General features: G+C 35.7%; 3 protein-coding genes across 3 annotated transcripts; 1 reads left to right on the forward strand and 2 right to left on the reverse strand.

Annotated features, from left to right (window-relative positions):
- Positions 1-1,451: 1,451 nt before the first annotated feature.
- LOC124445252 lies at positions 1,452-5,977 on the reverse strand. Its single transcript, XM_046995955.1, has 4 exons — positions 5,948-5,977; positions 4,652-4,904; positions 3,975-4,220; positions 1,452-1,624 (listed from the first exon to the last, which is right to left on the reverse strand). Exons 2-4 carry the CDS (start codon positions 4,887-4,889, stop codon positions 1,452-1,454), a joined length of 657 nt encoding a protein of 218 aa, XP_046851911.1. The 5' UTR covers positions 4,890-4,904; positions 5,948-5,977.
- A 2,123-nt stretch (positions 5,978-8,100) lies between these two features.
- LOC124447361 lies at positions 8,101-9,111 on the forward strand. Its single transcript, XM_046998273.1, has 3 exons — positions 8,101-8,410; positions 8,597-8,851; positions 8,938-9,111. Exons 1-3 carry the CDS (start codon positions 8,124-8,126, stop codon positions 9,101-9,103), a joined length of 708 nt encoding a protein of 235 aa, XP_046854229.1. The 5' UTR covers positions 8,101-8,123; the 3' UTR covers positions 9,104-9,111.
- On the reverse strand, positions 8,853-10,561 carry LOC124447364. The gene is made up of 5 exons (XM_046998276.1): positions 10,391-10,561; positions 10,068-10,304; positions 9,826-9,997; positions 9,610-9,757; positions 8,853-9,539 (listed from the first exon to the last, which is right to left on the reverse strand). Exons 1-4 carry the CDS (start codon positions 10,446-10,448, stop codon positions 9,637-9,639), a joined length of 588 nt encoding a protein of 195 aa, XP_046854232.1. The 5' UTR covers positions 10,449-10,561; the 3' UTR covers positions 8,853-9,539; positions 9,610-9,636.
- Positions 10,562-12,800: the final 2,239 nt, after the last annotated feature.

Genomic DNA, 12,800 nt, shown 5'->3' on the forward strand with positions numbered 1-12,800 from the left:
GTTATCTCCCCGAAGAGACCCGAGCGCCGTAGCACCAAATTGCCACCGGAATTTCATCTCCTTCCTGCGCAATGCATTGCAGTATATACCAAACTATCCCCTTGCTAAGTTGAGCTTGCTGGAGCTAAAAAAACACCCAAGCGTAAGAGAGCTCTATGCCTTGTTTGAGGGCCAACCTGAGCTTATCAATGAAGAGTCGGTCCTGAGTGCGGTCAAATCCAGGTTGCTGAACTATTCTGAAGATACAGGCCAAGTTCGCGACAGCGTCGCTGATGTCCGTTTGAAAAACCAACTTGCGGCGCTCACTACAACCGCGCCCTCTCTCCAGACTCGGAAAGAGGGAGAGTTCGATCACTTGCTGCTGCTCGTCTTTGGCCGCTTTCTGGCGGGCCAGAAGATTCCCGAGGCCTTTCTCAAAAGCAACTATTTCACTCCGCGTGCGCAGCTGGTACAATTGTTTACGGAAAACACTCAAGGGTTTGAAGCCAATCTCAGGGAGCCTCAGGCGGATCAGGATATGCGTCTTGCCATTGTGACTGACTATCGCGTGCTTGTGAACAACGTAAACCAACAGTTTCTCAGCAGGTATCCCTTTGAGGTGGTCGCTAACGCCGTAGTCGACTTCGGCTATCCCCAGTTTCGCGTGGCGAGGCAAAAGTTGCAGGAGATCAAACAGCATGCTCTTGCGGTACCGGGGTCAGGGCAGAAGCTCGGTGATTTGGCGGCCTTGCTTGAGACCTACTCCAAAACACGCGAGAGCAAACTTATAAATTATGATCGTCATTTTATGCCTGGAGGTATCAGAGGCAAGATGACTAGCGATGCTGCCTTTATTAATGCGCTTCTCATTAACAGGAGCCGCATCATTAGCAAGTGTCTTGCTATATTGAACGCTCAGGACCTTGTTTGAATGTTTTATGGACTTGGCATTTTGGACGACCATTTGGGATAAGACGGCGGCTGCTTCGGTGATCAGTAATCAGGAGGAGCAGCTTGCTCGTTTGCAGGATGATGTCGTGCAAAACAAAACAAAAATTGGGAATGAGGATACTGAGGGCACTCTCTCTCATACTGTCGCACAGCTGAAGGTAAACAAGCTCGACCTCCATGGCCTTGATGACCGTTTGAGTGGTTTACCGAGAATTGCTACAGGAACGCTGCCTGATCTCGTACGACAGGACGTTGTGGTGGCGCGGTTTGGGGAGGGTGCGAATCTGAAGAATGGCAAGATACAGATTCATATGAGCAAGATACAGATTCATATGAGCAACGGTAAACTGCGAGAGGCTTGGGGTTAGAACTTCCATCTCTTCTGGCGGGGTGAAGGCACCTCTCTTTTCACTCGCTATGCCGCTGTCCCGCGGGTTGTCTCGGACCACCGGGGCACATACGGATACAATTTGAGACGTACCTATAGGGTGTATTATCTTGAGTTCCCCTGATACATATCATCAGCATGCCGTTAGATTTGTGTATGACCCAAGCAGTCGAGATTTGGCTCCAAGCAAGGAAACCTCCTGTGACGAATTTAACGCGCTTCCGCTGCCAATACGATGCCGAGCAAGATCCACCGAGCTCGATCTCTGTATGGGAATACGCTTTTGACCGCCCCAACCGTACGCAGCTGGAGACCGTTCTCACCCAAGCTCAGGCCACCAAGCGGGTTGAATATCATCGTTCCGATGGCGCTGTGAGGAGGGTGGGACGCCCTCCTATGCGTATTACTCTGCAGGCGGAGAGGGGGGCCGGCGAGATGACATTCCTTTCACGAGAAAACATGAGCCAACAAAATTGACCTGCTCACTGTGTGACTTCATAGCTCAGTTGTTCAGAGCACTGCACTCAAATCCCGTTGAGTCACCTGAATTTTTCAGGCTCATGAGACAATTGCTTAAATTGTCCAGCAAAGTGCGAAGATCATATCTTCATTTAATTTCAAACACCGCACTGCATAAAAACACTTTCATATTATGCTAGCATAATAACAAGAAGTAAGTACGCGAGCTAGGGCTGGGGCGCTTAGATTTGTGTATACTCCTTTTCAAACTGTGAGGTGCGCCAGAATTGGTGCGATTTTTGTCGGGACCCATGTATACACAGTACGAAGTAATGTGTAAACGAACTAGGGCTGGGGCGCTCAGATTTATGTACGCAGCCTCCCAGACCGGAGTTGCGCCAGAACTGGCAGTATCTATACAACTAGCCCTAAGGCGCCATACTATTATTTACTTTATCATAAACAAATTTTGGGGCTTTTAGTTTATGATCATTGATCATTCATTCATTGGACAGTTATACTACACATTGCTTAAGATTTGAAAAAAACATTGATTACATGAGAAGCTGTTTACTATAACCTGTGATTTTGAGTCTTTTCTAATCCATGAAGCTTTTTATTTTGACAATTTGACTGGAATGGTATTAAACCTGAGTATTTCACATACATGAAATGTTGTCCCATGTCACATAATGTCCCCTTTTCTAACTGAACGCCTCATGTAGAGATGTCAAGGTGTGTTGATCTACGGCTCATACCAGATTGTTTGCCATAAATTACAAAGGGCTATTGATGTATGAAAAGCATTTTCTATAAAGTAAAAATGTCTTCCTATGTATGCAGATAAACCTTGAAATTTGGCAAAACAGCAAAGTATTTTTCATGATCACTAGGTAATTTTTCTGATGATCATTATAATTTCTAAACTAAATTATTTCAGATTTACATTTAAACGAGCTTTGATCATATGAAAAGATATTTATCATAACCAGTAAGCATGACACATGAACCAATTTTAACATTCATGTAATTATATAATTAAAGACATGTTGGTTACATTCTGTTTGTATTTGCAAATACAATGCTACTAGTGATTGCTATATAGCACACCTTGCATATACTTACAGAAGATAATAGTCTAGTGAAATGCTTAATAAACATTGATGGCATTAAGCTGTCCTTAATTGCAAATTTTCACTCTGATAAATTTTGCTTAATCTTTGGCAGAAAAAAATTTTGAGTTTTTTCTCAAAAGGTGAATTTGCTGGCAATGTATGTGGAGATGGGTAAAGGGTTACAATAAACTTGCATGGTTTGAAGTCTGAGCTTTTCTATATCCATGAACTGTCATTTGTAGTACCACATTTCTAATTTGACTCATTACATAGACGATTGAATCGGGGTCTTAGGGGGGTCTATGCCTGACAATTTGGTAGAAATTTTTAAAGACAATGTCTTTTTTGGAATAGCATTATTGTAAAATAAATTTTACGTTCCTAGACATGCTAATGAGCCTTATATTTGGCATGATAATGAGCCTAAATATTTGGCAAAACATTCAAGTATTGTTCACTTTAATTTTTTTGAAAAAAACGTAAGGAAAATGTGCTGTTTTTACGCAAAAACGATGCTCACAAAATATATTTTGTATTGCTCTAAAAAGCTGAAAATGGCATTTTCAAGGCTCTTAAATTCAAAATTTCTCAGGGGAGAATGCCTCAGACCCCCCCGAGGTGCGGAGCGCCTCCGACGTTTTATGACATATGTTTGAAAAATCCTAGATCCGCCCCTGTGCGAAATGATCACAATTCTTGAGCTGATAAAAATTTGTTTGTAACAAAACGATAATTTCAACTATAATTGAACTAAAGCTACATTTTTACTATGATTTTCACGAATGAACTTCGACATCTTACATTGAAATTTTGTACTCGTATACATAGTTCAACTTAAATTGATGAATTTATTTTTAAGGTAGATCAACGTTTTGACATGCATGACATAATTCAACTTTATATTGAAGTCAAAACGATGTCTAGTGTGCTTGTCGGGACACCTCTTCTTTATGTAATCAAAATTCCAAAGTAATATGAGTGCATAATTGACGAAAAACCGCGAGTTGTAACTTTCTCAAACAACTTATTCTATATATATGATCTATATGTTCATACCAATTTCCAAACATGGTTATACTTACTTATGTTAATGTTAATATGAACATAGCATGTTGAAGTTTTTCCACCATACAGAAAGTGCTTGTACGGAATTTCGTGCTGTCCTATTAAGAACGACTGTGGAGAACTAATGTTCGGCTTTTCCTCTCCTTCTTTTATGTATTTATGAGAACAAGTGAAGTTTTCCGGTTCACTCCAAGATATATTTGCTACTCGTTTCCAACCTTGGAGCGTTTTGTTCACGACATTCTTTGCACACCAACATTTACCTGAAAAATTTTATTTAATAAATAAAAATAGACATGCATGGTCGTATTACCATATGTAGTAGGAGAGTCATGTATAACAAAGTCGTTCGATCTGCATAAGAAACAGACCATAGCAAGCTACATCCATTAACGATGAACGTAGTCACGGAATAAAACTAAAAAACAGTTTAATTTTACTTTTTAGACTAAAAAGCCAACGACTTAATCATTTGATCTTGCTAAACTTGACTCTTTAGTGAGGAAATCCATGTTTCTGATACAGCAATGTTACCAATGTACGTAGGTCTGCAGTTTTGCATACGCAATAGATATGTAAAAAAATACAAGTATACCTTTTTCTATCTTAGGTTTTTGCAAATTAAATCTTCTCCAACAGTAAACTTTTATATGAAAGTACGTATGTAAAGGCAAATGTAAAATATATAGATTACCTTCAAGTGGACAAATTTCACTGAACATCCTGAATCGTTCCAAAAGATAATTTTTCTCTTCGATGCAACCATTAGTTAAAGACAAATTTCCGCACCTTTCTTCCAATTTATTTTTTTCTTGAACAAACACATTCCATTTATCTTCACAAAATTCAAACTTTTTGTTCCATCCCGATTTGATGGCCAATTTAAGAGTCACGGCCAGCATCAACCACAAGATGACAACAAAACGCATCATTTTTTATCCTTTAAACTACAATTGTATGGAAAATCCTAGCTGCACAAGTTTGATGATAGAACACTGAAAACATACAACTATTATTATCGTAAATATCAAAATATCGAAGCATTTGGTTTATATTTGGTTTATCTGTTTTTTATTTGCTGATGGATAAAAACTTTAAATGCAAACCGCAAACGCAGAAATTATATACGTCAATCCATACACATCTCCTTGCATCTCTCTTACAAGCGCGGAAATTAAGCCTTGTTTTTAGAATTTATTGGTTTTACAGCACACACAAAAGTGGATTAGGAAATTGTTTTTGGAAATGAATAAGAAATTTGGGTAGTAAAAATTTTTGGTGATGAATCTCATCTTTATCACGAATTTTTTTGCTGTAGATCATGTTTGTTTATGCATACAGTATCATCTATTATATAGTAGGAAAATATCAAAAAATTGATGGCGTTATTGATTTTTTTTATATGTCGTCCGCCGTGTCTTTTATTGAGGGACAACATGAAGAAAATCAACCAGTCAGTTTAAAGCTTTTTCTATTATTTGCTTACTAAATCTTTATCTATTTCTAAATCTTGTGTATGAATAGGAATACCAAAATATATTTTCTAAATTTTAAATAGAAACGGAGTTTTTTTTTCATAAACTTTTTAAAACTGTTTATTCCGTCGAAAAATTACGAATACAAATATCTAAATACAAAAACAAAAAAGTAGCACGGATCTGCTGATAACAACTAAATTAGAATTACATTTGCCTATGCTTCAATCTTAAGTTTGATCATAAAAATGTTCTGTCCTTATAAGAAACAAGCCTAAATGATGTCTTCGAGGTGAATGATTCTCTTTAAACGACTGCACCCTTACATTCTTTCATTGTTTACAAAAAATCCATGTCGATGTTGCCTTCGTAGCTTCAAGCAAAAACTTAAGATGCAGAAACAGAATATAGAGCTTATAGCAATTTAACCATCATGAATTTCAATGGTACATTATCAATGTTTCATCTAAACTAGAAATCTAATCATAAATTATCATATCTTAATATCTACTTACCTTTTGTCTTCAGACAATTTCCCAACGATAATGAAGCCAATTTAACGATTCGGTGATACACCAATAATAATTAAACATTTAAAATACACGACAAATTTCTTTAGAGCAAACATGTTTAGGCATACTTTATGAGTATTGTGCTCCTACGAAATTGTACACCAATAATGTTGAAAAGCAAGCGTTCAATATTAATCTTGCAGCATGTGCTTCCATCTGTTCCGTTGATATGTCCATTGCAATTCAATTTTAGTAAAATATTTCTCAACTAATAAAGGAGAATTTTACAAAAATAATCCATGATGTATAACTTTTATAGTTTTCACATTTTCCCAATCTCCTATAACTTGATGAAATGTTACAAGTATAGAAAAATTTTCTGTCTTCTATTCAAAATTCGTTACCGATATTGGTTTCTGCGACCCACCCCCGCCCTCCTCCAACAAAAAAAATTGACAGCGCGCCATTGCACCATATGCTTGCCCTAGTGATGAATGATAACTTGTACAATAAACGATAAAAGAGCACAATGGAGAAAGTCTTTTTAGTGAAAACATATAAATATTATCATTATAAATCTTATTTTGACTGTCGTTACTGCAAACGTGTGACTTCTTGGGACTTTGGATATTTAAATATATATGGCAACAATTTTTCGTATTTTACGCTACTTACTTTTTGCTAGAAATGAGCACTTTTATTTCTGTTCATGAAATAATACAAATCATAGTCATATTACCAATTATCATGTTTATATTATAAAAGGAAAATTTTTAAATACTACGAAAATGTCAAATATTAAATATATCTAAACGGATACCTGCTGAAAAAGGAACGCTACAATCTTTCGAATTAAAAGTCATTCATGTTATTCCAGTAATCTTTCCCCCTAAATAAACTTTTAGCTCAGACAACTCATCTAACATCTCGTTAAGTTAGAAGAAGCATAAGCTCAAATCAAACTTAAGCATCTTCATCGGAGATGCCTCTTTTTTCAGAGTACATGAAGAGAATTGGACCGTTTGAAATAGAATTCATAAATTCTTGGTCATTTGCTCACTGACAACTGGCAAAAGCAATAATTTAAATTCAGAGGTTATTTGCTGATTATTGAATGGAATTTTCAATTTCATTGTCTGCTTCAGGTAATGGACAAAAAGGATGAAACATACAACGACAAACAAAGACATCTTGCAAACTCAACATAGCTATGAGCTCGATGGAAGAAATCAAGACACAATAATTCATTTGGTGATGTTTTGAGTCTATAAATTGTCTCCTGGGAAATGTTAACAACAAATGCAATATAAAGAATTGCAGCATGTGCTTCAATCTGTTCCGTTGATATGTCCATTGCAATTCAATTTTAGTAAAATATTTCTCAACTAATAAAGGAGAATTTTATAAAAATGATCCACGATATATAACTTTTATACTTTTCAAATTTTCTCAATCACCTATAACTTGATGAAATGTTACAAGTATAGAAAAATTTTCTGTCCTCTATTCAAAATTTGTTACCGATATTGGTTTCTGCGACCCCCCCGCCCTCCTCCAACAAAAAAAATTGACAGCGCGCCATTGCACCATATGCTTGCCCTAGTGATGAATGATAACTTTGTACGATAAACGATAAAAGAGCACAATGGAGAAAGTCTTTTTAGTGAAAATATATAAATATTATCATTATAAATCGTATTTTGACTGTCGTTACTGCAAACGTGTGACTTCTCAGGACTTTGGATATTTAAATATATATGGCACCAATTTTACCTATTTTACGCTACTTACTTTTTGCTAGAAATGAGCACTTTTATTTCTGTTAATGAAATAATACAAATCATAGTCATATTACCAATTATCATGTTTATATTATAATAGGAAAACTTTTAAATACTACGAAAATGTCAAATATTAAAGTGCTTATCTCACAATTTTTTTTTCGAATTTTCGTATTGCTTCTTCAAAAGTAATCTAAAACTTATATTACAATTTTTTCATGCGCAGCGTTGTTTTTGAATTATTATTGATCAAATATGAAATTTGACAGTAAAAGTTGATAATTGGCATAGGGCCTGGATCAAGTCTCAGTGACGTAACTTAAGGAACAAGTCAAGGGCACAGACTAGATACATATCTATCTATTCTGTGTCAAGGGCTTGTTGTTATCAACGATTAGATGGCGGAGTTGAATTCTGATTCGGAAAGCTCTCATAGTTCGCAATGTGATTCGGAGTATGATTATATTCCAGGTTATGTGATCGAGGACGAAACAAGGAACATTAATGACCAGGAATATAATATAATAGATGAAAATCACGGCGAGTCCGAGTCCTATCTATACGCTGATGAACCAATGGCCGAACAAGCATGGTATGAAGACTACGTGGAAAAGTCAAATGAACATAAAAAGCAACTTGAAATGCTACAAAAAAGACTTGATCACACAGTTGAGTTGAGTTCTTGGTGAGTAATAAAATTTCTAATTTCAATTCAACTTATGAAATGTATTTCAATTCAGGTTTCAAGTTATGAAATATAGACATAAACGAGCAATTATCTATTCAAGATTACCATCGCTTTTTTTTTTGGGCAAAAATTGTTAAAAGATGCTCGATTACAATTTTTAATGTGATTTTCTTTATTGATCAGGTGCAAGTGTGGTTTTTGTCAAGTTACACTTCTTCAGAATCCTCTAGAGGCCTGGTGCTGCCAAGAACTTAAGTCTGTAGCTGAAAGCTTAACACACCAGTCGGTTCTGGCAGATCTGTCAACTATTCCATGTTGTGTCACTCTACACCCAGGTTTCAGACCAGTTTGTTTGGAAAAGTGGTCGCTAAAAATGGCTGCTAGGAAATACAAAACCAGAGAACAAAGACGATTCAGAGAAACAGGATCTGAAAACATGTATGATAGCATATTATGTTATTTCCCAGTATTTAAGTATATTTTAGTGTTATGACACATTAGTAACGATTTGGCTTTATATTCAGGTTTTTACGATGTGTTGCATACAGAGAATTCACATCTATGATTTATGGATGCTTAGGAGAAGAAAGAAGACCATTACCAGCATGTGCATACCATGCAATAAGATCAAAATTTAATGATAAAAAGTTGGAATTTAGAGGGTACGAAGAAAATGAAATAAATGAGTGAAGTGAAAATTAAGTTTTGCTATTTTTTGGGCAATCTGCCACATGTTTGTGACCTTTCATTGGCTTCTTGCATGTCAAACATTTTGGCTGACTATTTTCTTTTGAAACTGCCACATTTGACTGACAGCTGAATGGCACACTGGTAGCTGCTGGCATGAAACAAAAACATTTTTATTATTTAAAATGATTTTCAAACCATGTTTAGCTACAACATGTTATATAATCATTATTAATTACCTGGAATTGAGGGGGGACATCATTGACAACAATGCATTTTCGAAGGACCTGTTTTAGTAGCACCTCAGATCTGGTTTGCTTTTGCAGCATGACATTCATTGGTGGTGGAGACATTTCTTTCAAAAGATTTTGTGAATTTGATAATGCGTCTTTGTCTTTTATTGACAGCATCACACTCTCAAATAATTCATCCACATACTCTAAAAAGAAATTATTGTCGTATTCAATACTATGAAATGATGCAAAGCAACACATTTAGCAACAACTTACCAAATTTGGGTTTAACTCTGACATCCCTCACAGTTCCTTCACCTTTTTAAACTTTGGATACACCACATTTATTTGGGAACTGCCATCATTCTTCATCTTTACATCACGCCTTAAGTTGTTGTTGAAGTGGATGGATGCCAAAATGTGTCTTAAACAATAAAGACTTGTGGAAGTTGCAAAACAACTAACATTGTCACATAGGAAATTTTCGCCCACCTGCAATACATTCCAACATAGGAATAATGAATCATTTTTGGAGCAAAATGATTCAGGACAGAATGGAATCCTTCCAAACAACTTGTTTGAGCAACTGGTGAAGCCTGTTGAATTGACTTCATCAGCTGTGGGTGTAACAATTTAGCACAAAGCTTTTCATGAGCAACTGAACCTTAAACATTACAACAAAGAATGATGATAAATTGTTAGGGAAGTTATCTTTAAATAATGCCTTCACAAACCTTCTAACAAATATTCCCTTGGTTTAATATCAGGGCCATGAAAACAACTTGAAAACAGTGGATCATCCAAATTGGTGTGCTTGTCTACTATGTAACTCAGGAAAGATTTGAACTTTGCCATCACCATCATAAGTAGAACAAGCACTCCAATAGAAATGGTTGCCACAGGGTTTGACCACTTTTTCAATTCTTCACAACCTTTTTCTTTGCTAAGCTTTGTCATTATTTTGGTTAATTCTACAAAAATAGTACCAATAAATTGGCTATTAATGACATGCAAATCCATACTCCTCTCAAGATTTTACATCTTAAATTCAGCTTACTTTTTTTTAGATGCCATAAATCAAAATAGTGCTTCACATGTGCCATTTTCTCCCTCATATGTTTAATAATAGATATGAGTCTATCAGATATAAATGTTGATAATTGTATACCACTGCTTGAAAACAGCCGAATACTTAGTCGGTGTCCATTGAGCGCGTTTTCTTGCAACAAAATTCACCCAGATTTTACGTCTTCGCTTCGCTTCAGGACGCTCATCACCGTAAAATGGTATACGGAGGAGAGAAATTCCTTCCGCAGAATTTGCTCGGTTTGAACAGCGGAAAACTGCACATCTATCAGGCATTTTGATGCAGAGTCGTAGTAGATGAAGTAGAAATTATAGCAAAAATCACACTTCAGAAAACTTCCTGTCCTTATGTTACGTCACATACTTCTCGATTCAGGCTCTCATCAAGCAAATTGAACGCGCAGCAATTTTCTCCATTTTTGCCGATTTTCAGAAAAAAAACGCATTTATCTCATAAACGAAGCGATCAATCAGAAAATTGTAAAATAACTTTTACAATAATTTTTTTACCTCAATCAGAAAATTCAAAAAGCAATAATTTAAAAATCGGTAGGTTATTTGTTGAATATTGATTGGAATTTTCAATTTCATAATCTGCTTCAGGTAATGGACAAAAAGGATGAAACATACTACGACAAACAAAGACATCTTGCAAACTCAACATAGCTATGAGCTCGATGGAAAAAATCAAGACACAATAATTCATTTGGTGATATTTTGACTCTATAAATTGTCTCCTGGGAAATGTTAACAACAAATGCAATATAAAGAATCTAGGTCCGAATGAAAATTAAAAAACAAATTACTTTAAAATCGGTTTTAATCTATAAAATAAACTAAGACATAACAAGTAAATTTAATGTACTTCATAAAACTTCTAAACATCCATGTTTGAAGTTCAGAAGTTAGTTGTTTGAAAGTAGTGCAATTTTTTATGATATAATTTAGTTTATATTGCAGTAAGTGTTCATTGTCCTTTGCCTAAAATTTAAAAATTTAACCTAAAAAATTCGTATTTTTTGCAAAATATATAAGATCAATGCAGATCACGATTCTGAGAAATAAACCAAATAATTTCTCCTTCAGCGTTTCAGTTTAAAATTAAGATTTATTTTTTAGAGATGATTTCTTATCTGTAGCTTGATCAAACATGATTACGCGACTACAAATAATCATCCAAGTTAGTCAGCTGAAATTTCAATTGAAAAAACCGTTTACTTTGATATTTGTAACTAACTCAAAATCCTAAAGTCGCCTTAAATCTTTGATGGATATCAGTGGCATACAAAACATGAGGACCTAGAGGGACATTATGAAACATGTACGTTTGGGGATAATTTATAACATCAAATCATTAGTACGTAATAATTAATGATTTCTAAACTATAATTATCACAAGACATAAATTTTATAGGGATTGCTTCCTTATACTACATTGGTGAAATCAGTTTAAATTGGCTTATAACTATTTGAAACAAACAATGTGTAAAATGCTGTTTTCCCATGGTGTGGAGACTTTCATGTTGCTAACCATGGTGTGGAGACTTACATGGTGTTGACCATGGTGTAGAGACTTGCATGGTGTTGACCATGGTGTCGAGACTTACATGGTGTTGACCATGATTTGGAGACTTTCATGAGGACAACCATGGTGTAGAGACTTTCATGTTGCTAACCATGGTGTGGAGACTTTTATGGTGTTGACCATGATGTAGAGACTTACATGGTATTAACCATAGTGTGGAGACTTTCATGGTGTCAACCATGGTGTGGAGACTTTCATGGTGTCAACCATGGTGTGGAGACTTTCATGATGATAACCATGGTGTAGAGACTTACATGGTGTTAACCATGGTGTAGAGACTTTCATGATGATATCCATGGTGTAGAGACTTACATGGTGTTAACCATGGTGTGGAGACTTACATGGTGTTAACCATGGTGTGGAGACTTACATGGTGTTGACCATGGTGTAGAGACTTACATGGTGTTAACCATGGTGTGGAGACTTTCATGAGGATAACCATGGTGTGGACACTTACATGGTGTTAACCATGGTGTAGAGACTTGCATGGTGATAACCATGGTGTAGAAGAAACTTGCATTGTGCCAACCATGGTGTAGAAATTTACATGGTGTTTATCATGATGTATAGACTTGCATTGTGCCAACCATGGAAGTTTAAGATTTACATGGGTTTTAAGAAAGGTAAGTCCGTCCAAATAACTTAGCTTTCCTTCACCTGTGGTATTAACGATTTCAGAAAGTTTACCAAATTGTTGATTTTCAACAAAATATAAGAAGGTGATATTTTGCAATTCTTAAAATTCTTCAATTGGCAGTTCCTACGTATCTTCGTTTCCAATTCACAAAATAATTAA

The sequence above is a fragment of the Xenia sp. Carnegie-2017 genome, unplaced genomic scaffold (genome assembly GCF_021976095.1).
Source record: "Xenia sp. Carnegie-2017 unplaced genomic scaffold, XeniaSp_v1 HiC_scaffold_22, whole genome shotgun sequence".
In the NCBI taxonomy this organism is placed as follows: domain Eukaryota; kingdom Metazoa; phylum Cnidaria; class Anthozoa; order Malacalcyonacea; family Xeniidae; genus Xenia; species Xenia sp. Carnegie-2017.